This window comes from Eucalyptus grandis, chromosome 2 (genome assembly GCF_016545825.1).
Source record: "Eucalyptus grandis isolate ANBG69807.140 chromosome 2, ASM1654582v1, whole genome shotgun sequence".
Classification (NCBI taxonomy): domain Eukaryota; kingdom Viridiplantae; phylum Streptophyta; class Magnoliopsida; order Myrtales; family Myrtaceae; genus Eucalyptus; species Eucalyptus grandis.
This window is the reverse complement of record NC_052613.1, coordinates 43687242-43707574: the sequence shown is the minus strand read 5'-3', so window position 1 is coordinate 43707574 and position 20333 is coordinate 43687242. Positions and strand designations below refer to the sequence as shown.

Here is a 20333-nt window from a genome sequence, read left to right as displayed (position 1 = left end):
GCACATTATACCGTTGGTAGATTACCTGATTCTAATTATGCGTTTCTCTTCCTTGCGAATAATAATGTGTTGAAGAGAATTTTGGATTAATCATGACGCTGGAGACTCTTCCTTGTGGTTGATTTCAAACCACCCAAATAAAAAAAATAAAAATAAAAGAAAAGGAATTTATCCTCACAAGCAGTGAAAGAAAACTGAAAACCGAGGAAGGTCACTTCCGCCAAAGGCTCCATCCGTGACACTGTTTTGCAGAGAGAGAGACACCAACAAATGAAAAACTCCCATGCTTGTAATAATAAACAGAAACCACTCAAAATTTGGAGAATTTGAAGAAGATATATCATCATCATCGCCATCATCAAATAAGCATGTACTAATATTATTATTATTATTATTATATCAGAAGATAAATTAGCAAAAAAGTAAAATCAAATCAAATGCATGGGAGCGATTTTTGCTTTTTCCCAGAAACCTGTCCACATAAACAACAGCTCCAAAGCCAGAGCAAAGCACAAGAAACGCCTCTCTCTCTCTCTCTCTCTCTCTCACGTTCATCTCCTTAAAAACGACGTCCTTTTGTCTTCCTTCCATTTTAGCCTCTCTCTTTCTCTCTCTCTCTATCGCGCCTAGCTGTCCTGTATCAGTATTAGAGAGATATTCCTCTCTCTCTCTCTCTCTCCCTCTCTCTCTCAGTCCCTCTCTTCTTCTTCTTCTTCATCACTCTCTTCCACATTTCTCGACCATATATATACACACATAAGATCATCTTTCTGCACAGAAGGAGGAGCAGGAGGGCAAAAATGTTGCACTCCCATCTGGGCTTGTTGTCCCTGACCTGCTTTGCCGTCCTCCTTGTTCTGGCTTCTGGGTCGTCCCCGAACCTGCCCATCATCTCCTTCGACGAAGGTTACACCCAGCTCTTCGGAGACAACAACCTCGCCCTCCACGGGGATGGCCAATCCGTCCATCTCGCTCTAGACGAGCGCACAGGTGCCGTGTCCCATGTCTCTCTCAATCTCGTTCCCGTTGAATCGGTGAACGTTGAGGATTCAAGGCGTCTTTTTTTTTTTATTTATTCCGTCGGGGGCTCTGTTGGTCGAGGACCCTTGTTTGGATTTTTTTTTCTCTTTCTTTTCTTTTTAATTAATTTGGGATTTGTTGCAGGGTCTGGGTTCGCGTCTCAGGATCTTTACCTGCATGGCTTCTTCAGTGCTTCCATTAAGTTGCCTGCGGATTACACCGCCGGAGTCGTGGTTGCTTTCTACGTGAGTGATCTCCACTTAATTAGTCTTCTTTGTTGCAAAATTTTTATGGCGTTTCCACTTTTGATCACTGTAAGAATTGATTGTATATTCCCGATGGGTGCTCGGTGTTTCTTCTAGATAAAAAAACAAAATTTGATCCTTCTCGGGCCATTAAGTTCAATTCGAAAGGCCATTCTTTTGATAAGTTACCTGAAAATATTTCGCTACCGTTAGAGTATCTGTATTTCCAGGAGTACTTTGAGAATGATGACCTGCAGTTTTTCCCTTGGCAAGTTCTTCACTTTTGATCACATATTTGGTTCTGCTTGACTGGAGTTTTTCTCCTGAGTAGTTTTGCGAATTTCTGCTCCGGTGATCGGCAACTTGTTTGTTCTTTGATTGGGCAGATGTCTAATGGCGATATGTACGAGAAGAACCACGATGAGATTGATTTCGAATTCTTGGGTAACATTCGGGGAAAAAATTGGAGGATTCAAACTAATATCTACGGCAATGGAAGCACCAGCGTTGGCAGGGAAGAGAGATATGGCCTCTGGTTCGATCCTTCCGATGACTTCCATCAGTACGGCATCCTGTGGACCGACTCTCAAATCATGTAAGTTTCAATTCCACCCAGATAAGAGCATATTGTTCTCCGATTCACCTTGTGATTCATTGTGCTTCTTTTGCATAGCCATTTGGTAGCTTTTGTGGATATATCGTTTCCCCTGTCCTCATTTTGCTGGTCTCCTGAGAAGTTTTTGAATATCGGCTCAGTGCTCTGTTATTATTCTGCCGAACTATGTAACCGAAGCTGGGGAATGGTCACTTCCTTGAGGAATATTTTGTATTAAGGTTGGCGTATCTTGCCATGCCCTGTCAGGATGGTCGGGTGGGTCACGTTTATCTAGTCCATCCGCTCCTTTTACTACGGATCCTTAGCTTGCTCGTTCCTCACTTAATAAGGAAAGGCTTTTCCTGTTGTTACTGTTGCTTCACTTCCTTTTACCCTGTCTTCGTTTTATCATGGCAATACTGTTAATGTTTGGTGGATAAACATCTGCCAAAAATCTTTACAGTAATTTAGACAAGTTGGATGGATGTTTGGGCCCCTTCTTCTTTCTCTGTCTACAACGGTAATTGGAACATTTGATTGAGATGGATTAACTACTACTGTGGAGATTATGAGCTGAAATTTTTTTGGCTTGCCTAAAAAGATTGTACTTTTACTCACTTAAGTGGAAGTTGGATACAAGTTCTGTAAGTAATTTCAAATTTGTGCTTCTTTCACATGTTATTTTACTGGGAAGAGGGGTCCAGTACATCTAAATTCTGTTTAAGTTTTAGTTTTGCCAGAGTTTAAGCTGACTATAATTTCTGTTCTAGTAATCACGAGATGAATGGATGAGAACATCGTATTAGAGGACAGTCTATACCGCTTGTGACTTTGTTTTGATTATGATTAAACTCTCACCGCCTTTTCTCTCTTGTAGATTTTATGTGGACAATGTGCCCATCAGAGAGTTTAAGAGAACGGAGGCTATGGGAGGCCAATTCCCCTCTAAACCTATGTCTTTATACGCCACAATCTGGGATGGCTCTGATTGGGCCACAAATGGCGGAAAATACCGAGTGAACTACAAGTACGCCCCCTACGTCGCCGAGTTCTCTGATCTTGTCCTGCACGGCTGCGCAGTTGACCCGATTGAGCACCAATTAAGCTGCAACGATGTCCCAAGTCATAAGGCGATCCCTCAGGGCATCAGTCCCAGACAGAGGACAAAGATGGAGTATTTCCGAAAGAAGCACATGACTTATTCGTACTGCTACGACCGGGCTCGTTACAAAGTCCCTCCGCCCGAGTGCGTGATCAATCCAGGAGAAGCGGAGCATCTCCGGGTTTTCGACCCCGTCACATTTGGAGATGGCAGGCACCACCGTCCCAAGCGTCACCGCCAGAGCCGGACGAGCCGGGCAGACGCCTCTATATGAGAGAGATAAACTTCAATTCACCAAATGCAGCATTTCGTGGCTTACTTCCACTACATTTTACCTACAGTTTGATTGTCATGCCTGGTCAAGTCATTTCTATTTTTTTTTTCCCTTCATTTTCTGTTTTTTTCTTTGCCTGTGAATAAAAAAAGATAAATAGAGGAAGGAGAGAGGAGGGGGAGGGAAAGAAGGGCACAGAGATTCATCATTGGATTTATATGGGTTCGTGGGGGTGGGGTATGTGTATAGTTCATGATACCGATAGAGTTTTCCAGTCATTTTGTCATCTCATATATGGGTCTTGTATTTTCCTTTTGTTTTTTTTCCTCTTTTTTGCTGAATTTGAAGATTTGTACTGCTCTCTGAGACATATCTCCTGGGTTTCCAAATAAATATACCTTTTGTCATGGGTTAGGTGTGCGATATGTGGACATTAATTTGTGGGTCTGCAGAATCTTTTTTAATGGTAGGTGGTGGGTATGGTGTGTCCCTTGTTCTATACTCTTGATTCCATTCAATAGTCAGATGAAGAGAGAGAGAGATGGAGGCTCTCATCGGTCATCATGATCAAAAAAGCTTTGGTGTTCCGTTTAATGTCAAAAGTGCGGGGCCCATCTGGGCTATGTTTCGTGATGCTTTTTTGTCAAACATCAAGCTCGGGGCCGGGACAAATTTGTCAGCGGACCGGAAAATGAGAATCCAAAGGCCATTTAAGAGGAGACAGAACAGGTGGAGAGACTTAAAGTGCTGCAATTGGCAGATTTCAGTCCCTTCCGTTTGTTGCAGAAAAGCTTTGGCTTGATATAGTCTGGTTTTGAAAGGAAAATGGATATCATTATTTCCTCCTCCTTTTGCTTCTCTTTCGTTCGTTTTTATATTACCGGTGCTTATGTAAATAGAAAGGCTGGATATTAATTACTTTATGGCGGCAAATTTAGTTGTAATCATGGATAAATGTGTGACGAAAAAAGGGGCAAGCGAGGAAAGAAGGAAATGGAGGGAGAGTGAATTGACAAATTTATCGCATTCAAGCGTTATATTGGCGCTCATGACTTAATGGCTTATGTTTTTGAGGAACTGTTGAAAACGGTTTACGTTTCTGAGCAATACTTGAAAATGCTGCTGAAAAGGAGAGAACTACCTAGAATAAGATGTTGTAGCTTCCGTTGTTCAATTGACGGTGCTAGAGGAATCTAAACAGCTGTTTGAAAGCTTCACTTCCATTTTGGGGTCAGGAAGCAAGATATGACTTATCCACACACTAAAGAAGAGAAATTGCAAGGTGCTAGAAAAACACAAATTGCAAGTTGCTAGAAAAACGCACATCTTGATCTGCATATATATGGTTTAAAATTAAAGGGCTAAACCCAAAAATAGAGAAGGAAAATCCTACTTGAAAGACAGCCTAAAAAGGGATGCCCAAACAAAAAGTTGGAGCAATTGGAAATGCACCTCTCGAATTACAATACTAATTACTGAGCGGTGAAAGTCAAAAGGAGAAAAAAGTGAAAAGACAAAAAAGATGGGCAAAAGAGCCGCAGGATCCAACATAGAGTTTGCTGAAAGCAAAACGTGAGAAAGTCTCTCAAAGTTTTGCCCATCAATCAAGCATCGACACTTAAGGAGATGATTTTTCGCTCCCACGCCACCAAACCGCCCTTTGAAACCTTTTTATAATGAAATTTGGCAATTGAATGATCAAAAACGCGTCGGAATCGCAAAGCAACAGGAAAAGTCAGATTGATTGAACTTGGAACTTTTGAATTTTAGCATACCGACGTGGATGTGAATCAGATAAGCCAAATCAAAGGCGTCTTGGATTCTTGGACTGATAGGGGCTTGCATGAAAGAAGCTATTGTTTGTTTTAGGAAAACGTTGCTGTACTTCCATTCTCTTTTCAAACAAGTTCCCGCATTGACAGTTTCGCTAATCGGGCCCTTCTATTTGCACAAAACGTCGATCCCTTTGGCAACATAACCGACGGAATGACAGTTGAAAGACGTCAAAATGTGATGTTGATCAATTATTGCCTACATGAACAGCAGAATTTGGCCAAATTTGGGGCTGGAGAGACCTGATTAGACATTCTGTGTAAGACAAAAAACTTGATTGGAAAAATTGAGAGTACAAGAACTTGATTAGAATACAGTAAAATACATAAGCGAAAAATATAACCTTTCCTTTATATAGTTCCAATGGAAGTAAGATAACCTCACTAAACTCTTTACCACTGGATCTGTTAACAGCGAAACCATTGACAATCGTTTACCATGTGCAGGCTAAAAATAGGAGAAGATTGCTACTATAAATGTAAGACAAACCAAGGAGTTATCTAAGAGACGGTAGCTTTCACATGGGAAGACATTCTGTGTACCAATTATATCCAACATCTGGCTGAGAAGTATTTGCCTGAATCCTGGCCGAGTAATATGAGAATTGCTTCTCCAGAAGATCAATTCCTAGAAGGATTTTCTCCCTCGTATCTTAGTTGACTACCAGAAATCATTGCATGAACAAGTCCCTCCTTTGAAATGGTGGTAACGATTGGCATCTCGAACGACGATCTCTCGCTTGACGATAGCACTGATGAATTTCAGTACAGTATGGCAATCTCCACAGACACGAAGATTTTTCACTATTCTAATGACTGTCCCAGGAACTGATTTTAGCAGCCCATATGCGACAGCCAACCTCTCGCTGTGCCAGAAAAGTTGTTTCTCCTTCTCTTGCTGCTCCATGTCATGTAATACCAAGCTGGTGTCCGGAACATAACCTCTCCTTCTCATCTCTGCATCCAATTCACTGAGCAAGCAAAATATCTCATCTTTCATTGGATGAATTGTCTCCCCTGCATAAAATACTTGTTTTTCTTTCCCAATGTCAATGCAACTATAGCCTGGCTCTTTTCTTACGTCCATTAACGTCATCAGCTTTCTGATATTGGCAACTTTATCCCACATGGCAGCACGAGCGTAGATATTGGACAGAAGTATGTAAGTCGAAGGGTCTTCTGGCTTTAGGCTTAAAAGACCGTCAGCAATTCTCACTGCCATTTCGATCTTGCCATGTTGTTTGCAAGCACTAAGAAAAGCTGCCCATGTAGGTTCATCAGGTTGAAATGGCATTTGATTGATGAGGTTCTCTGCCTCGTCAAGATGCCCGGAACGGCTAAGAAGATCCAATAAGCAAGTATAATGTTGCAAGGAAGGAGTGATACCATAATCTTTGATCATTGAATTGAAAAGACCACGACCTCTGTCAACTAATCCAACATGGCTACATGCATAGATCAATCCAACAAAAGTAACTTCGTTTGGCTTTACTCTGGTAGAAACCATTTTATCAAACAATTCCAATGCTTCCTCAGCTTGCCCATGCTGAGCAGTACCCACAATTATCGAAGTCCAAGATACTACATCTCTGCGATTCATCCCATTAAATATATCCTTCGCACCAAGAATATCGCTACACTTGGCATACGTATCAATGAGTGCATTGCTGATAAACAGGCAAGATTCATATCCAAGAAGTATAACGAGACCATGAATCTGCTTGCCGAGTTCCAACATAGCTAAATTAGCACAAGCACCAACAATACTAGAAAGAACCAATGGGTCTACGATGTCAACCCCATCTCTTCTCATGTCAATGAACAAGTGAAACGCATCAACATTATTCCCACTCTGAACCAACCCAGAAATCAATGCTGTCCAGGAAAACAAACTTCTTGCAGGTGCACTTTCAAAGATTGCCATGGCATCTGACTTTAGCCCACTCCTGGCGTATGCAGAAACCATAGCGGTCCAAGAAACTGCATTCTTCGCAAGGATTGAATCAAAGACGGCACGAGCATCACCTGGTAATCCACATTTCGCATACATATCAACTAGCGACGACTTTGTCACGTCGTCCTCACAAAAAGAGGATAGCAAAAAGCTGGCATGAACTTGCCTGCCGAGCCTGATGCTGCCCAAGCCAGCGCAAGCTTTAACAAGGCTAGCGTACACAAAATGATCCGGCCACAACCCATCATCCGCAAGAATGGCGCGGGAGATGGAGAGAGTTCGGCGAGGGAGGTTAGCTTGGTTGTATGCCGTGAGGATGGAGGCCCAAGAGACCTGGTCTCTGTGGGGCATTTCCTCGAACAGCGAGAAAGCGTCTCCGGGGAGACCACACTTGCCGTATGCATCCAGGAGAGTGTTGGGCAGAGGGCCGTAACGGTGAAGGCCGTTCTTGAGCAACTGGGCATGAAGCGTCTTGGCCACATTCGGAGTGTTGCGCCGCGCACATTGCTGGAGCAGGCGAAAATAGCGAGAGACAAGCATTCACCACCTCTTTTCAGCAGGTCGCGTCATTCTGGAATTACAGCAAACACATTATAGGCATGTGGACAACGCTCTGTCCGATCCATCCGCCATCTCCGTATGGAACTAACTGCGCCCAGGCAAGACAACAATAAAGACCCTCAACTAAAAAGAGCATTTACCATTCTTTTGCCATTTCGACTTCGGCATGCGAGCTGCACGAGTTCTGTAGCCTGGCAAACGTGCCGCGACCACCATTCCATCGCACGACAAACAAACTGTCCACCACCGATGGTAAATTGCTAGCGGTAAGTGGCGTTGCCGAAAGCAAGAACCGGCGGCGGCAACCGGCAATGGACGCGGAACTGAGATAGAAACCCAAACAGGACCAAGCCTTAGAAAGCTATGTATTATATACGATTGTAATTTAAATTTAATTCCATAAATAGAATCCCACTTCTGACTGCTAAAAAAATGCAAAAATAACTGAATAAAAGCATAACAAATGTACATTCATCTAAAATATTTAACCGTACTAGCCCCCAAAAAAATTCGTCTCATTCTCATAAAAATTATGTAAAGATTTATCAAAGCCCTAAGTTCCATTTTCGGGCTATAACAACTCTAGATTCGAGTTATAAGGTTTCACACAACCAGGCTTACATACAATTCAAATTAGATAGAATTTCTCTCTTGAAAAAGTGGAATCTTGTGACTAGATTGTCTATATCAATCTTGAAATGATTTAAAAGGTAGAATTTCAATAAAATGGCTATAGTTTAAATAATGGTGTAAATTTTCATTGAAGATTTAAAAGCCACCAAGATAGCTTTAAGACCCATTTGGTTTAGCATTTCAAATGCGCTTTGGAACTATAAAGTTCATTGACTAAATACAACTAGGGTTTGGTTTGTTTTTTGCTAAATTTTGGGATAATATAATTACACTTTTAAAGGGTTCTAAGGGTTTTTAGCCCAAAACAGGTCTATAAATTCCTAAAGTTTTATTTTCGGAATGCAAATCTTGACCCCATCACTGTTCATCTTCTTCATGTTTTTGAACAGAGAAGCCGAACTGAAGTCGACAATCGTTAGCTAAGGTGTAGCATGTGATAGCGAACGCTACTTGAGAGGTTGTGCAACCACTCGACGATTGTCGCTTGGGGCCGCGAGACTCAAGTGGCCACTCAAGCTATGGTCCTAGGCATTGCTTGCTTAGGTTCCAGTGATCCAAGTTTCACTTGAGGTTGTCGAACCTAGGTGATTGTTGCTTGAGGTCCCAAGTGATGCCTCTTGAGGTCATGGGACCTCTGGTGACATTTAGGCAACGCTTCAAGAGAGGCTGTTTTGATCGGCAGCGGCTGATTTCTACTAAAAATATTAAAAGCTTTTTTTTTTTTTTTTTTTTTTTTTTTTTTAAATTTAGCAAGAATCATTTACAAACTATGTAATTTTTACTAAACTACATTTAAACAAAAGTTGGTTTTTAATGTACTTTAAAATTCCAATTTATCAAATACTATTTGTATTTTGGAAAATCTCTCTAAGCTAAGCTATTACCATTTTCCTATTTGAGTTTAAACCGAAAAATATAAAAATTATTCTTTTCCCTTCATTTTTTCTGAACGAATCACCAAATTTCCGGAAACGCAGCCAAGTCCTGTCTCGTTACAAGCCGGCTTGCCGGGGAGGGAGAGGGCCCGGGAACGAACGAAGATGGCGGATCGAGAGCAGAACCCCCGTCTCATGCTCAGCAACTTCCTCTCTCTCGAGCAGTGCAAGGTCGCTAATCTCATCAGACCTTCGCATTCACGTTCATGTCGTCACGTCTGGACTCAACGGTTTTTGTTTTTTTTTTTTTTTGGACAGCAGGAGCTGGAGTTCATCCACAAGAGCTGCAGCACGGTTGGGTACCGGCCGGGCGTCTTCTCCACCACGCTCTCTCATCTCATCGCTACGAACTCGGCCCACTTGATCATGCCCCTCGTGCTCATCCGAGGTATGATTACCTTCTCTCTTTCTCTCTTTCTCACTTTGTTAGTTGGTCCTTGGGTTTAATCCGTTGTTGGGTGAAATCAGAAATCTCGTGTGGCAGATGGACCGGACCCTTTATTTTTTTCGCTTTTCTTGAGAGCTTGAGAGCAATTATTGGAGCTTTTCTTTGCTGGGTAAATTAAAGTTTTGATCTTTGGTCTTTGTGCTGCGGTTTGATTCCATGTTAACTAAGTCCAATTGCCTCTGAGAGAGTAATTCCTATTCGGGTACTTTTGGATCATGAGCAAACTAATTCTCTTTTTTTGTTGCCTGACGTGACTAATAGAATCAGAGAAGAAATTTATGATTTTTTTTCCCCTTAAATTAGTGTAGCTTTCAATTTGATCCTAAAATGTCTGCTTCATTTCTTCATGTCAGAGAAACTCAAAGAGAAGGTGGAGGAATTCTTTGCATGTGAGTTTGAGCTCTGTATCGAATTTACTGGTCTTGTCAGGTCTCCTCTTATCATCTGTTCACTATTTACTTTAACTGCTTCTGTCAGGCTTCGAATTTGTTTCTGTTAATGTATCACAATTTTGCTTTAAACAGCTAAGTGTTTTTGACGTTTTGATGACGTAATTTGACTGAGGAGCAAATCTATCGACCTTTCTGAGAATATGGACTCCTTGTAGCAATATGACGTGCATCACTTCTCTAAAGAACTGTTACTGGTTGCTTTCTTTCTGGCCTCTCCTAGCTTGTTCTTTTATTTTCTTTGAAGTGGAAGAAACTTAAGGTGCTTATCTTTGTGGTTTTGTGTTTTGTAATTGGGTGTCATTGTTCTCTTTCTTATAGTGTCGAACATTTATAGCACTTCTCTCAGTGTTGGATATGTTGACACTTGTACCTATGCAACCAAAGCTCAAATACCTTTGAATATTATATAAGCAAAAATTTTGGTGCATAAAAAGCTGCTCCTGCTATATTGAAGTTAATATAAAGTAGGCCTAATGAGGCTCTAATTCTAGATTAATTGTGCAACAGATCTTGTTTGTTGCTATGTTCCTAGGAAGAATACATCCTCGAACTACTTTTTCTTCCAGTTTAACTAACTTTGGATGTAGCGATCCCTCTCAACCTGGAGGCCTTCTATGAAATTTTGATAGGAGACAAAGATAATATGATTTTTTTTTGTTTTTTCTTTGACTTACTGGGCTAGAGCCTGGTGAGAAGACATGGGCTTGTATTGTAAGCTTGATTTTCTAAAGATGAATTTCTGAGGTGCTCATTCAGGCATCATATTTTCCAATATAAGATTGATGATATGTTATGGATCCTCAGATTGACAATGGTCTCCGTCTCTGCCTGTCTCTCTCTGCACATTTTGTGCCTGCTTAAGCATGTGGGTGCTTATTTGTGTTTGTGCAGTTTGTTTGTTACAATTTTCACCAACGGGGGCAGGGTGAGGCAGTGTAGTCAAAGGCGAATGGTGCACTTAAGGCACTAAGTCCTAAAAAATGCCTGGGCGTGAAGTGCAGAAATAACATGCGCCCAAGTGAAGCTAGGCACAATAACTCGGTGTAAGAAAAGTAGCAGCGGTTCTACTTACCTAGAATTTTATCGGCAATTACTATGGGACCTTGTACTGTATACCTTAGGCATAAAAGGCATGTGCCCAATCGAAGACGCGCATCACTTTGACACTCAAGGAGTGAAATCTCATTGCTCGGCCTCACTTCAGCAGCTAGGTTTGCGCTTGAAATGCTTTTGACTACACCAGGTTGGGGGGATTTCCACCTCTTGTTAGTTCAGATTGTGTGGGGGGATTCCAACTTTCGTGAGTTGAGATTGTGGGATGTCCTCTGAACTGCATTTTGCTTCTCATAATTTATACCATTGCATTTCCTGTAACTTCCCCTAGTTTTGTGGATACTGAAGCTGATACTATTTGATCTTCTTATTGATGCAATGAGATTCTGTACTTTTGAAACAGCTGGACTAAAGGAGCGAGCATTGGATGGCATAGTGATGATAACAGGCCTTATCTGAAACAGAGAGACTTTGCGGTAACACACTGCTTGTCAATAATATAACTCATCCTTTGTACAATTTCTGAGGCTTCTGACTTTGAATTTTGATTTGCTTGATATTATCACGTTTTGCTTGTTCTTTCAAGATCCAAATGGTTTTATGTATTTGTAGATATGGTACTGTTTTGCCTATCTTTTAAAGTTCTTGTTTTTCTAGCTCACTTTGCTGAGTCTTCACTGTTATGGTGGCCAAAGGCAGTTTGTTATTTGAATAGCTATGGGAAAGATTTTAGAGGCGGGCTATTCCATTTCCAGGATGGTGAACCCACAACTGTTAAACCTTCAGCTGGTGTAAGTATATCTCTGTAGTTTCTTCAAGTGGTATATCAACTATGTGTTTGGTCGGTGGAGTCATGTATGGTGATATTTGAGTTTGCTGATCAGAAAGGAGTCATGGATTTAAATTATTTGAACTATAAAGTATTGACGAGGTAGTTGAAACTGGTTGAGTTTTCGCTAGGTTATGATATATGGTGGTTTAGACAAAAAAAGTATGGAACTAGACCTATAAAAGTTTTCTCATAATCATATAGATTAATTCAAAGGCATGATAACAATGACTGATCATAATTCTGTGTCTCTTATTAAGTACTTGAGCTAAATACGATTGTGTGGGGCTTAAATGGTATGAATCTAATTTTGCCAATTAGTGTCAATAAAAAATTGTACGTCAATTCTCTTTTTCATGTGTGCATATTAAAGTTGACAAGTATGTCTCTGGTTGAGCCATTCTGCAAGCTTGATTGAATTGAATCCTTGTATATGGTCAGGATGTTCTGATATACACTGCTGACAACCGAAATGTACATTCTGTTGATGAGGTAAATTCAGATGACTATGACTTTCTCTCTCTCTCTTGTCCTCCCCGTGCATCAGTGGGTGCACACAACCTCATACACATTCACACACCACTGTGCGCCCCCACCAGAGTGTCTGCTCTGACCTCTTACAAGGTTGTCGAGGAAAGTAGGAATTAATGCTATCGTGAGGAAGTTAAGATTGATCTTAAATGCTTTGACATTGATGTGTTTGCTCGTGTAAGCATTTCACTATTTCCATGAATTTTGAGTGGGGGCCTGGCAGACAGAAGGTATAACTTACTCTTTCAGAGAGGAATAACTTGGTGCACGCTCTTTGAGGCTAGGTCCACGCGAATTCGAACCTAAGTTGTAACAATAGCCAGATCTATAGAAACTTAAATTACTTGCAACTACAAGAAAAGCAAGATGCATTTTTGAGTGGGGGCCTGCCGGACAGAAGGTATAATTTACTCTTTTAGAGAGGAATAGGTCCATGCAAATTCAAACCTAAGTTGTAACAATAGCCAGATCTATAGAAACTTAAATTACTTGCAACTACAAGAAAAGCAAGGTGCATTTTTGTGTGGGGGCCTGGCGGACAGAAGGCATAACTTACTCTTTTAGAGAGGAATGACTTGGTTCACCCTCTTTGAGGCTGCTCAAACAAATGCATCTGCTTTTCTTGTAGTTGCAAGTAATGAAAGTGTGTATACATCTGGCTATTGTCATAACTTAGGTTCGAATTTGCGTGGACTTAGCCTCAAAGCACCCACTAATTGACAATTGAGTGTTAATGGTATGATTAAAGTGATATGGATTCTGGGAAAATGGGTTTGCGACATGAGCAATTTCATAGGTCTAGGCTGCCAACTTGCAGCACTAGTATGTTTATGATACATTTATCACAGCCTCTAGCTCTTGTACTAAATACTTCATTTCTTGACAGATCATTGACGGGGAAAGACTTACTCTTACACTATGGTTTAGCCGTGATGGTGCTCATGATGAGGATGTCAAACTTGTGTCTCGTCTCTCAGAGATTTCCTCAACTGAAGTGACTGATGTTCCCAGCTCCAACTTACCCTTGCCGGCATCCAGTAATATGTACTGGTTTTCACCAGATCAATCTTCTGACCATGATTCAGCAATCAATATATGCTGTGCAAGAATTTATGCTCTGGGATTTGGTATTTATCCCATAGAGGACAAGACAAACGTCTTGGACGTGTCTGATCTTCTGATGAAACCACTGCAGTTAACAAGGAATAATGAGTTGTTTAACCAGGAATTTGAAAATGTGTTGCACGCGCTGCAGGTATTCTCAACTTTTTTGCTTTGTTTTGTTTTATAGTTTGGGATATATTGTCAAATGTTGGAACAAATTCTTAGATATGGAAAAAAATTTGTCTACCCTGTTTAGTATTCACTCAAGCAAGATGGATAGCTTTTAGATAATAAACAAATTCTCTAAAGATGATGTACTTGCAAGTCAATGAAGTATGGTGGTCTGAGAGTTCTGTTCAGTAATCTGTCTATGTTTCATCATTCAGAGATCTCTAAATGAGGTCTGGTCTCCTTGCTTTATGAACATTGCTTTTAAATTTTGGTGGTGATGTGATAAGTGCGTTAAGTATCCAAGTCATTGCTTTTCCTGCTCAGGTGGTGCAGTATTATTCATGGAAAGCTTTCGGGTTGCAGAGACACGCTACTATATTGGAGGAAGGAAGGGTGATCCCATTGTCTGGATCACAAAGCCAGAATGTAAGGGATTTGGAATCGACATTTGTAAAGGATCGACGGTTGGCGCAGATGACATTTGGTCATACTAGCTGTGACGGGTGTGGGACGCCTAAAGAATTTTGTTGGGCCAGCTTTTGTGCCGCTGTTGATGCGTGGAGAGATTACACGAACAAGCTTCGCAGGGATTTACTTAGGAGCTTACCTTACTGGAGAAGTCATCAGTCGATCTTTGACGTTGCATTTGATGAGCTTTGAATTAGGATTTGTTTTCGTATGCCTCTGCATTTCATAATCTTAAATTCCCCTTAAGAAGGTAGTCTAACAGTGTCTCAAACTGTTCATTGTTGCGGATTCCATCATGAGCCTCTCTTGGATTCCACGCTAATGGATGGCGCAGATCCAGTTAGAAGGCATTGATTCCATACTTTGATCATGGCATCACTTCACAGCCCAAACTAGGAAGGAAGTGCAATTCATTTTCCCCATTTTAGCTGCCACTAGCAGCTGGTCTCTTAAAGTTTCTAGCCATATAAGATTTGCAGAAACAAGAGAAATAAAATTACAAGAGCGGATGTTCAGTTCAGCTTTAGCAAGGGAGATTGCGAAGAGAGAAACTTCTTATCGGGTAATTTCTTTTTCCTTATGCATTATATCAATATACATGTCTAGTTTATTTATCTACGTCAAAGTCGACTTACAGCAAGATCTAAAAATTTTTGCGTGTATTGGCTGCTTCATGAAGATAATACCCAACGAGATCCGATCTCGTTTATGGGTCACTTTTTCTTGCTAAACTAACCATATACCTTTCTTCTCTCTCTGTGTAGTAACTTTTTGCTATAATCAGAGCTCGGAGTACAATTTATTTGACTAAGCAGCGTCGTGAAGCTGTTTGGAGATGGACCATTCGTGCAAGACTTGTCCGAAGACGTCGTAGAAGACGAGATCGGCTCGGTCTCCAGTCATGCTCACGGATAGAAAACCTTGCCCGTCATAATAGAACTTCATCTCCTCCGGCTTCCATGACCTTATGTCGCCCCTCCATGCCTTCGACCCGCCTCCACTCGTAATGAACTGAATTTCGCTGCAATTTTTTTTTTTAATAGAGAAAACGAGTTTTTGTTATTACTATTGAAGGAGAAGATCAAAGAAAACTAATGCCAAAACTGTAGAAGCTACCTGTCTGTGCTGGTGATGTGCTCCAGGCAATGGTCATGGCCATTCACATAAAGGTCAATATGATTGGCCTGATGCAGAAAAAAGAAAAAAGAAAAAAAAGAAAGGGTAAGTAATCGAGACATTATCTTAGGATATAATAGCTGACGTGGAATAAAATGTTTAATTTGGTGCGTAAATAAATTAGTAATCGACCAAGAAAATGAGAATTTTCGGGAATGACCTCAAGGATGGGGAGGAGGTGCTCGACGAGCTCGACGGTGACGCCATGGTGACCTGCGCTTTTTATGGTGTGGTGACCGACCACGATTTTCCATTTTGCTGAGGACTCCTTTAGAGCTGAATCAACATCCTATTTTTGCAGTCATTTTTGAAAAAAAAAATGGGGAGAAATGTAGGCTGAATTAGAAAAAAAAAAGTTTCATTTATATGACAATTTCTATAGACTACGGAACTTGTTTTCATACTGTTTTTTGGAATTTCATGCGGGATTAGAAAATTCGTTAGTTTCACATGATTATGCCTGGAAAAACATCTGATGAGTCGGAGATGCGTACCTTCAAGAGGTTGGACAGATATTCGTCCCTCGGCTCCACGCCCTTCCAGTCGTACTTGTGCTCTCCTGGGTCCGTGAAGTACTTATCGACGAATGGTGTGGTGTCCACGAAGAAGAATTCCACAATTTCTGTCGGAATCGCCTCGGTAGTTAACAATCATTTTCAACTGAAAAGCAAAAACGTAGGAGGAAATCCAACCACACGATTTTGGCCTCTTCTTCTTCTTTTTTCTCTTTTTAAAAAAAATAAAATAATTTCCATCTCTTAGACACGTCGATGCATGAGAAATGATTAAATTAGTCATGCCGAGAAAAGATTAAAGATGGTAATTACCTGCGTTTAGGATGGATGATCTGAAGCAAATCCACCTGCTGTCCTTTTTCCTCAGGGCGGGGCTCAATTGGGCCTCAACATCGCCCCTATAATCATGGTTGCCCAAAACTGTGCGTACCACAAGAACAAGATCATTAAAATAAAGATTAAAGAAAAAACACTTTCTCAGAATTTATTTCCAAATTCCTGGAAGGTTTTGCTAAGTCCTTTTGTGCTGTAACCTAAAATTGAACATGGTTATGATTAATTTCAGGGGTTTGGCGTTTACCATTGTACCACGGCTTTTGCAAGCTCGGGGCGGTGTAGATGTCTGTGAACGATTCCAAAAACTCAGGGTCATCTTCTCCGGTCAATCCGTTTTCGTAGAAGTTGTCACCGGTAGAGATCACGAAGTCTATGTCCACCTTCTCTGCAATCACTCCCATCTACGATCATCAATGAGGAAAATACAAGAATTATAGTGACAATCGCTTGTGATTTTCTGCACTCTCAGCTTGATTTTGAAGGCTAAAAGCGAAGGTGAATTTCTCAACCGTAGCATATTTAAGTCACGAGAAAAACAATAAAGCACGACCACACTCGTGCCACAAAACACTCTTTATAACATTATTATTGGTGACGAGATGCAACGAGTCAATTACTATTTTCCCTATTGCTTTATTAAGTGCTAATCAGGATAATTCAAAGTTTTAAAAGTATCTCCATTAGGATAATTTGATATTCGAATTGTAGCTATTTGTGCAATAGATGTTCCTGATGAGTAATATATACTTTTTTTGGCTCAACATGATTGCCATGGACAATTTTATCATTGTAAACAATAGAAGATTTTAGAGGTTAGTATATCTTATAAATACTATGGTACGTCTCAATTATTGATTTATGGGGAATTTCATAAGAATTTGTCATAATCTAAACGTTCATGCGAGCAGGGTACCCCACCTATTCAATACGCGGGATAACTACTCAATATATCATAAGTAGATCAAAATATGCTTTAGTACTATTTGTTTCTTAATGGTGGAGCACTGGAGCGAGGGCATTTACTCCTAACGCAAGCTGGAATTCTCAATGGAATATCCACCGAATGATGCTTTGCTGATGCCAGGGAGAATATGAACTACGGCCGACACGCACATGGGAAGCCAAAGCACGCGATGTTGTCCATCGGAGAACCTCAACCCCACGGTCTGTCGAGAATGCATCGACTTTATTCATGATTAAACAGAAGCATCTTCCAACGCTCATACAATGCGTGACGAGGAATGCAAGAACGTGTCCTGGAGAATTAGGTTCTATTTGGGTGAAATTTCGTTTTATATTTGATGTGGGGAGGTTGCGGAATTCACTCGCTTACGTAACTCGTGCGATTTGTCGACTAGTGTGTGACTTGCTGGTTAGGGTTCCCATCAGGATCGATTGACCTCTCCAAGCAAAGAAATGAAAGAAGAGAGAATCGGGAAGAAATGGGTTTTCATTTTAAAAGAAGATCGCGTTTGTCAAGCAACATGCGCGTATTGTTACCCATTCGTCATCACTTTAATTTCATGAAATGTTGTTAGCTTAAGGGAAAGCAGGAAGAGAAAAGTAATTTGGAGCTCAGACGTCCTAAGCCTTAACAAGAAACTTACGATCGAACTCTTCCATTTTTCCATAATTGTTTATGTGACGGCCTTAAATTCCATTTCTCATTATATGTTCCCGACTTGATTGGCCTTTTCAGTGAATATAGGGTTTAATTGTATCAATTAAATGGTTTAGAACATAATAGCACGTTGCAATATTAAAGTTTCGTTTTTAATTGCAAAAATTTAAAAAGTTTATGGCCAGTTATAAACTCGTAGTTGTCTCAAATGAAAAAGAAATGATTTCACTCGAACATTTTCGGAAGTATGTCGCTAATATAGCAGATGATCCTCGAAATATACATGGGTTAAGGAAGTATAAGGAACACCGCACCAATTATTTCATAGAAAAATCGATGGGTTGGACAATCTGAGCCATACAAGATGTGTCGGGGACACTAATTATGACGTCATCCATTGGTACGAATTTTATTTGGTACCATTTAGGTAGGACTGGGCCATCAGAATTAGTGTTCACTAATAGGAAAAAACGAGTGGTTTCCCATAAGTTTCGGTGACCACGAGGTTCCGACGTTAAGAAACGGTAATTTCTTCATAATTCATGCAATTGACAAAAGAAAAGAGAAGGCTGGACGTGAGAACCTGGGAAGCAACTTCAGATTGATTGTAGTTCCCTTCTCTTCCCCAGTCGCCGACGACCAAGAAGCTGAGAGTCCCGTCCCCGTCCGGTTTGGTGGGGTGTTGGAGCCGCTGCAACTCCGACGTGGCCGGCGAAACCAAGCATAGCCATAGCGACAAGCCAACCAAGAAGAGGAGGCGATGCCCGCCTTTAACCATCCTCTCGTTGTGCCGAAGGCACTTGTCCGGAGCTCAAAGCAATCCAAAGATCAAATCAGAAATCTAACGGAGGGAAAACGAATGGAGGGAGGAATTGAATGGCTTTTTTGAGGCTGATGCGTTACATGGTTCTTGATTAGGGCTTTATATAAGCTCTGTTGGGGAGCGGTGTTTGATGATGAGAAGATACCATGGAATTGGACGGAAGTCGGTTGACAATGATGGATGGCTTGTTGAGAAGGACGATATCGGATAGGGGAAACGGAACGATGTCAATTGTTGTTGGCTTTGACGATGTGTGTCGGTCGTGTGTTGCCAGTTAGCGTCTGAATTTGTGATTGGTATAGTAATAAATGGCTTCGGACGTGCTGCGTGGTCATCCGAGGGAAAGAATCTCTCCGGAGGAAATTTCTCTCGACTGAGATTAGATGTTTTTGGCTTCTTCGCGGGGACGCGTCAAGGCCGACGAAAACGAATGACGCATACACATATTCATAGAAGCACATCTAAACTATGTATAAAGGAAATGGATTTATCAGGGAGAATGACACAAATGATCATTAAACATTGGGCAATGTGTAATATTTGTTGGGTGATTTTGAATCCCTTTCATTCCAAAAAACTAGTTTAAAATGTGAGCCTTTCTCTTGCTCTTATAAACCGATCACTGAGAGAAGTGTTAAAAAAGTTATAAACCTTTTTGTATTTGTGCTAATTTAGTCATAAACCTATTTTTAGTGCCAATTTAATCCTAAACCTTTTTATTTTGTGTCGATTCAGTCTTTTTCGGTGCATTTTGGCTAGATTTTGTTGACTAGATGCTAGCCGGCTGATGTGGCTTTATCAGTGCTAATGTGGATAACTTTTACTATTATTTAAATATTTTTGAATTTTTTCTTTTTATTTTTATTTTTTCCTTCTCCTCCTCCTTCCTCCAGTTGATTGTCGGACCTTGCCGATCGGTCAGAGGCGACGGCCGACGAGGCTTGACCTTGCTAGATCCGGTGAGGGCGAGCCTCGGGGACTTTGCCTAGGCCGCGATTCAGTGAGGTTGATTCTCACTAGCCATGGGCGAGGCTTGACCCTCGCCCCCCTCCCCTCGGCGCGTGGCCAGCTCAAGGCCGCCCGGCCTCGACGGTGGCCTCTCGCCGGGCTAGCGAGGGTTGAGCCTCGCCCATGGCCAGTGAGGCTCGACCTCGCTAGCGTTGCCCAGGCCGCGAGGCCATGGGCGAGGTCGCCCTCACGGCCACTGGTGAGGTGGCCGATGAGGCTCGTCGACCATCGCCTCTGGCCGATTGCCAAGGTATGGCGACCGGCCAGAGGAAAGATGAGAGAAGCAAAAAAAAAAAAAAAGAAGAAAAAGAATATATATTTTAAATATTAAAATATTATTAAAAGTTGTTTGCGTCGGCGGCGATTGGGCCACGTCACGCCTAGTTAGCAAAATCCGACCAAAATTGGTCGGAAATGACTGAATCGACACTAAATAAAAAGGTTTAGAATTAAATTGGCACAAATACAAAAAGTTTAAGACTTTTTTAACACTTCTCCTACCGATCATTAGTCCCTTCCTAAATCAATATGGGACAACCTAAATAATGTTGTTGGTTTTTAATTGGTTTAAATGTTCAATATAGTACCTAAGCTATATAAAAATATTTAGCGTTGTAATTTCGTTAGTTCAAATAAGTGGTATTTGC

At 41.1% G+C, this 20333-nt stretch overlaps 4 protein-coding genes across 5 annotated transcripts; 2 read left to right on the top strand and 2 right to left on the bottom strand.

Annotated features, from left to right (window-relative positions):
• Positions 1–544: 544 nt before the first annotated feature.
• On the top strand, positions 545–3643 carry LOC104433015 (probable xyloglucan endotransglucosylase/hydrolase protein 28). The gene is made up of 4 exons (XM_010045627.3): positions 545–990; positions 1165–1265; positions 1652–1860; positions 2738–3643. Exons 1-4 carry the CDS (start codon positions 801–803, stop codon positions 3234–3236), a joined length of 999 nt encoding a protein of 332 aa, XP_010043929.2. The 5' UTR covers positions 545–800; the 3' UTR covers positions 3237–3643.
• A 1686-nt stretch (positions 3644–5329) lies between these two features.
• On the bottom strand, positions 5330–7919 carry LOC104433014 (pentatricopeptide repeat-containing protein At4g14050, mitochondrial). The gene is made up of 2 exons (XM_010045626.3): positions 7724–7919; positions 5330–7593 (listed from the first exon to the last, which is right to left on the bottom strand). Exon 2 carries the CDS (start codon positions 7560–7562, stop codon positions 5730–5732), a length of 1833 nt encoding a protein of 610 aa, XP_010043928.2. The 5' UTR covers positions 7563–7593; positions 7724–7919; the 3' UTR covers positions 5330–5729.
• A 1256-nt stretch (positions 7920–9175) lies between these two features.
• Positions 9176–15322, top strand: LOC104433013. 2 transcript variants are annotated; one of them, XM_039307399.1, is made up of 9 exons: positions 9176–9322; positions 9413–9539; positions 9953–10028; positions 11508–11580; positions 11800–11895; positions 12375–12425; positions 13351–13719; positions 14103–14769; positions 14972–15322. In XM_039307399.1, the coding sequence occupies exons 1-8, from the start codon at positions 9257–9259 to the stop codon at positions 14397–14399; spliced, it is 1155 nt and encodes a 384-aa protein (XP_039163333.1). In that variant the 5' UTR covers positions 9176–9256; the 3' UTR covers positions 14400–14769; positions 14972–15322. The 2 variants fall into 2 exon arrangements, with proteins under 2 accessions (XP_039163333.1, XP_010043926.2); XM_010045624.3 differs by having other exon boundaries at positions 14064–14769.
• Positions 14763–18781, bottom strand: LOC104433012 (purple acid phosphatase 3). The gene is made up of 7 exons (XM_010045622.3): positions 18439–18781; positions 16479–16635; positions 16211–16318; positions 15878–16005; positions 15544–15672; positions 15324–15391; positions 14763–15228 (listed from the first exon to the last, which is right to left on the bottom strand). The coding sequence occupies exons 1-7, from the start codon at positions 18631–18633 to the stop codon at positions 15015–15017; spliced, it is 999 nt and encodes a 332-aa protein (XP_010043924.2). The 5' UTR covers positions 18634–18781; the 3' UTR covers positions 14763–15014.
• Positions 18782–20333: the final 1552 nt, after the last annotated feature.

Coding starts and splice junctions, on each gene's coding strand:
- LOC104433014 (XM_010045626.3), bottom strand. CDS start 7,562: ATGCTTGTCTCTCGCTATTTTCGCCTGCTCCAGCAATGTGCGCGGCGC.
- LOC104433015 (XM_010045627.3), top strand. CDS start 801: ATGTTGCACTCCCATCTGGGCTTGTTGTCCCTGACCTGCTTTGCCGTC. Junction 991..1,164: donor CGCTCTAGACGAGCGCACAG/GTGCCGTGTCCC, acceptor GATTTGTTGCAG/GGTCTGGGTTCGCGTCTCAG. Junction 1,266..1,651: donor GAGTCGTGGTTGCTTTCTAC/GTGAGTGATCTC, acceptor TTGATTGGGCAG/ATGTCTAATGGCGATATGTA.
- LOC104433012 (XM_010045622.3), bottom strand. CDS start 18,633: ATGGTTAAAGGCGGGCATCGCCTCCTCTTCTTGGTTGGCTTGTCGCTA. Junction 16,319..16,478: donor GCAAAAGCCGTGGTACAATG/GTAAACGCCAAA, acceptor TGGTACGCACAG/TTTTGGGCAACCATGATTAT. Junction 15,392..15,543: donor ACCTCCTCCCCATCCTTGAG/GTCATTCCCGAA, acceptor TTTCTGCATCAG/GCCAATCATATTGACCTTTA.
- LOC104433013 (XM_010045624.3), top strand. CDS start 9,257: ATGGCGGATCGAGAGCAGAACCCCCGTCTCATGCTCAGCAACTTCCTC. Junction 9,540..9,952: donor GCCCCTCGTGCTCATCCGAG/GTATGATTACCT, acceptor TCTTCATGTCAG/AGAAACTCAAAGAGAAGGTG. Junction 11,896..12,374: donor CTGTTAAACCTTCAGCTGGT/GTAAGTATATCT, acceptor GTATATGGTCAG/GATGTTCTGATATACACTGC.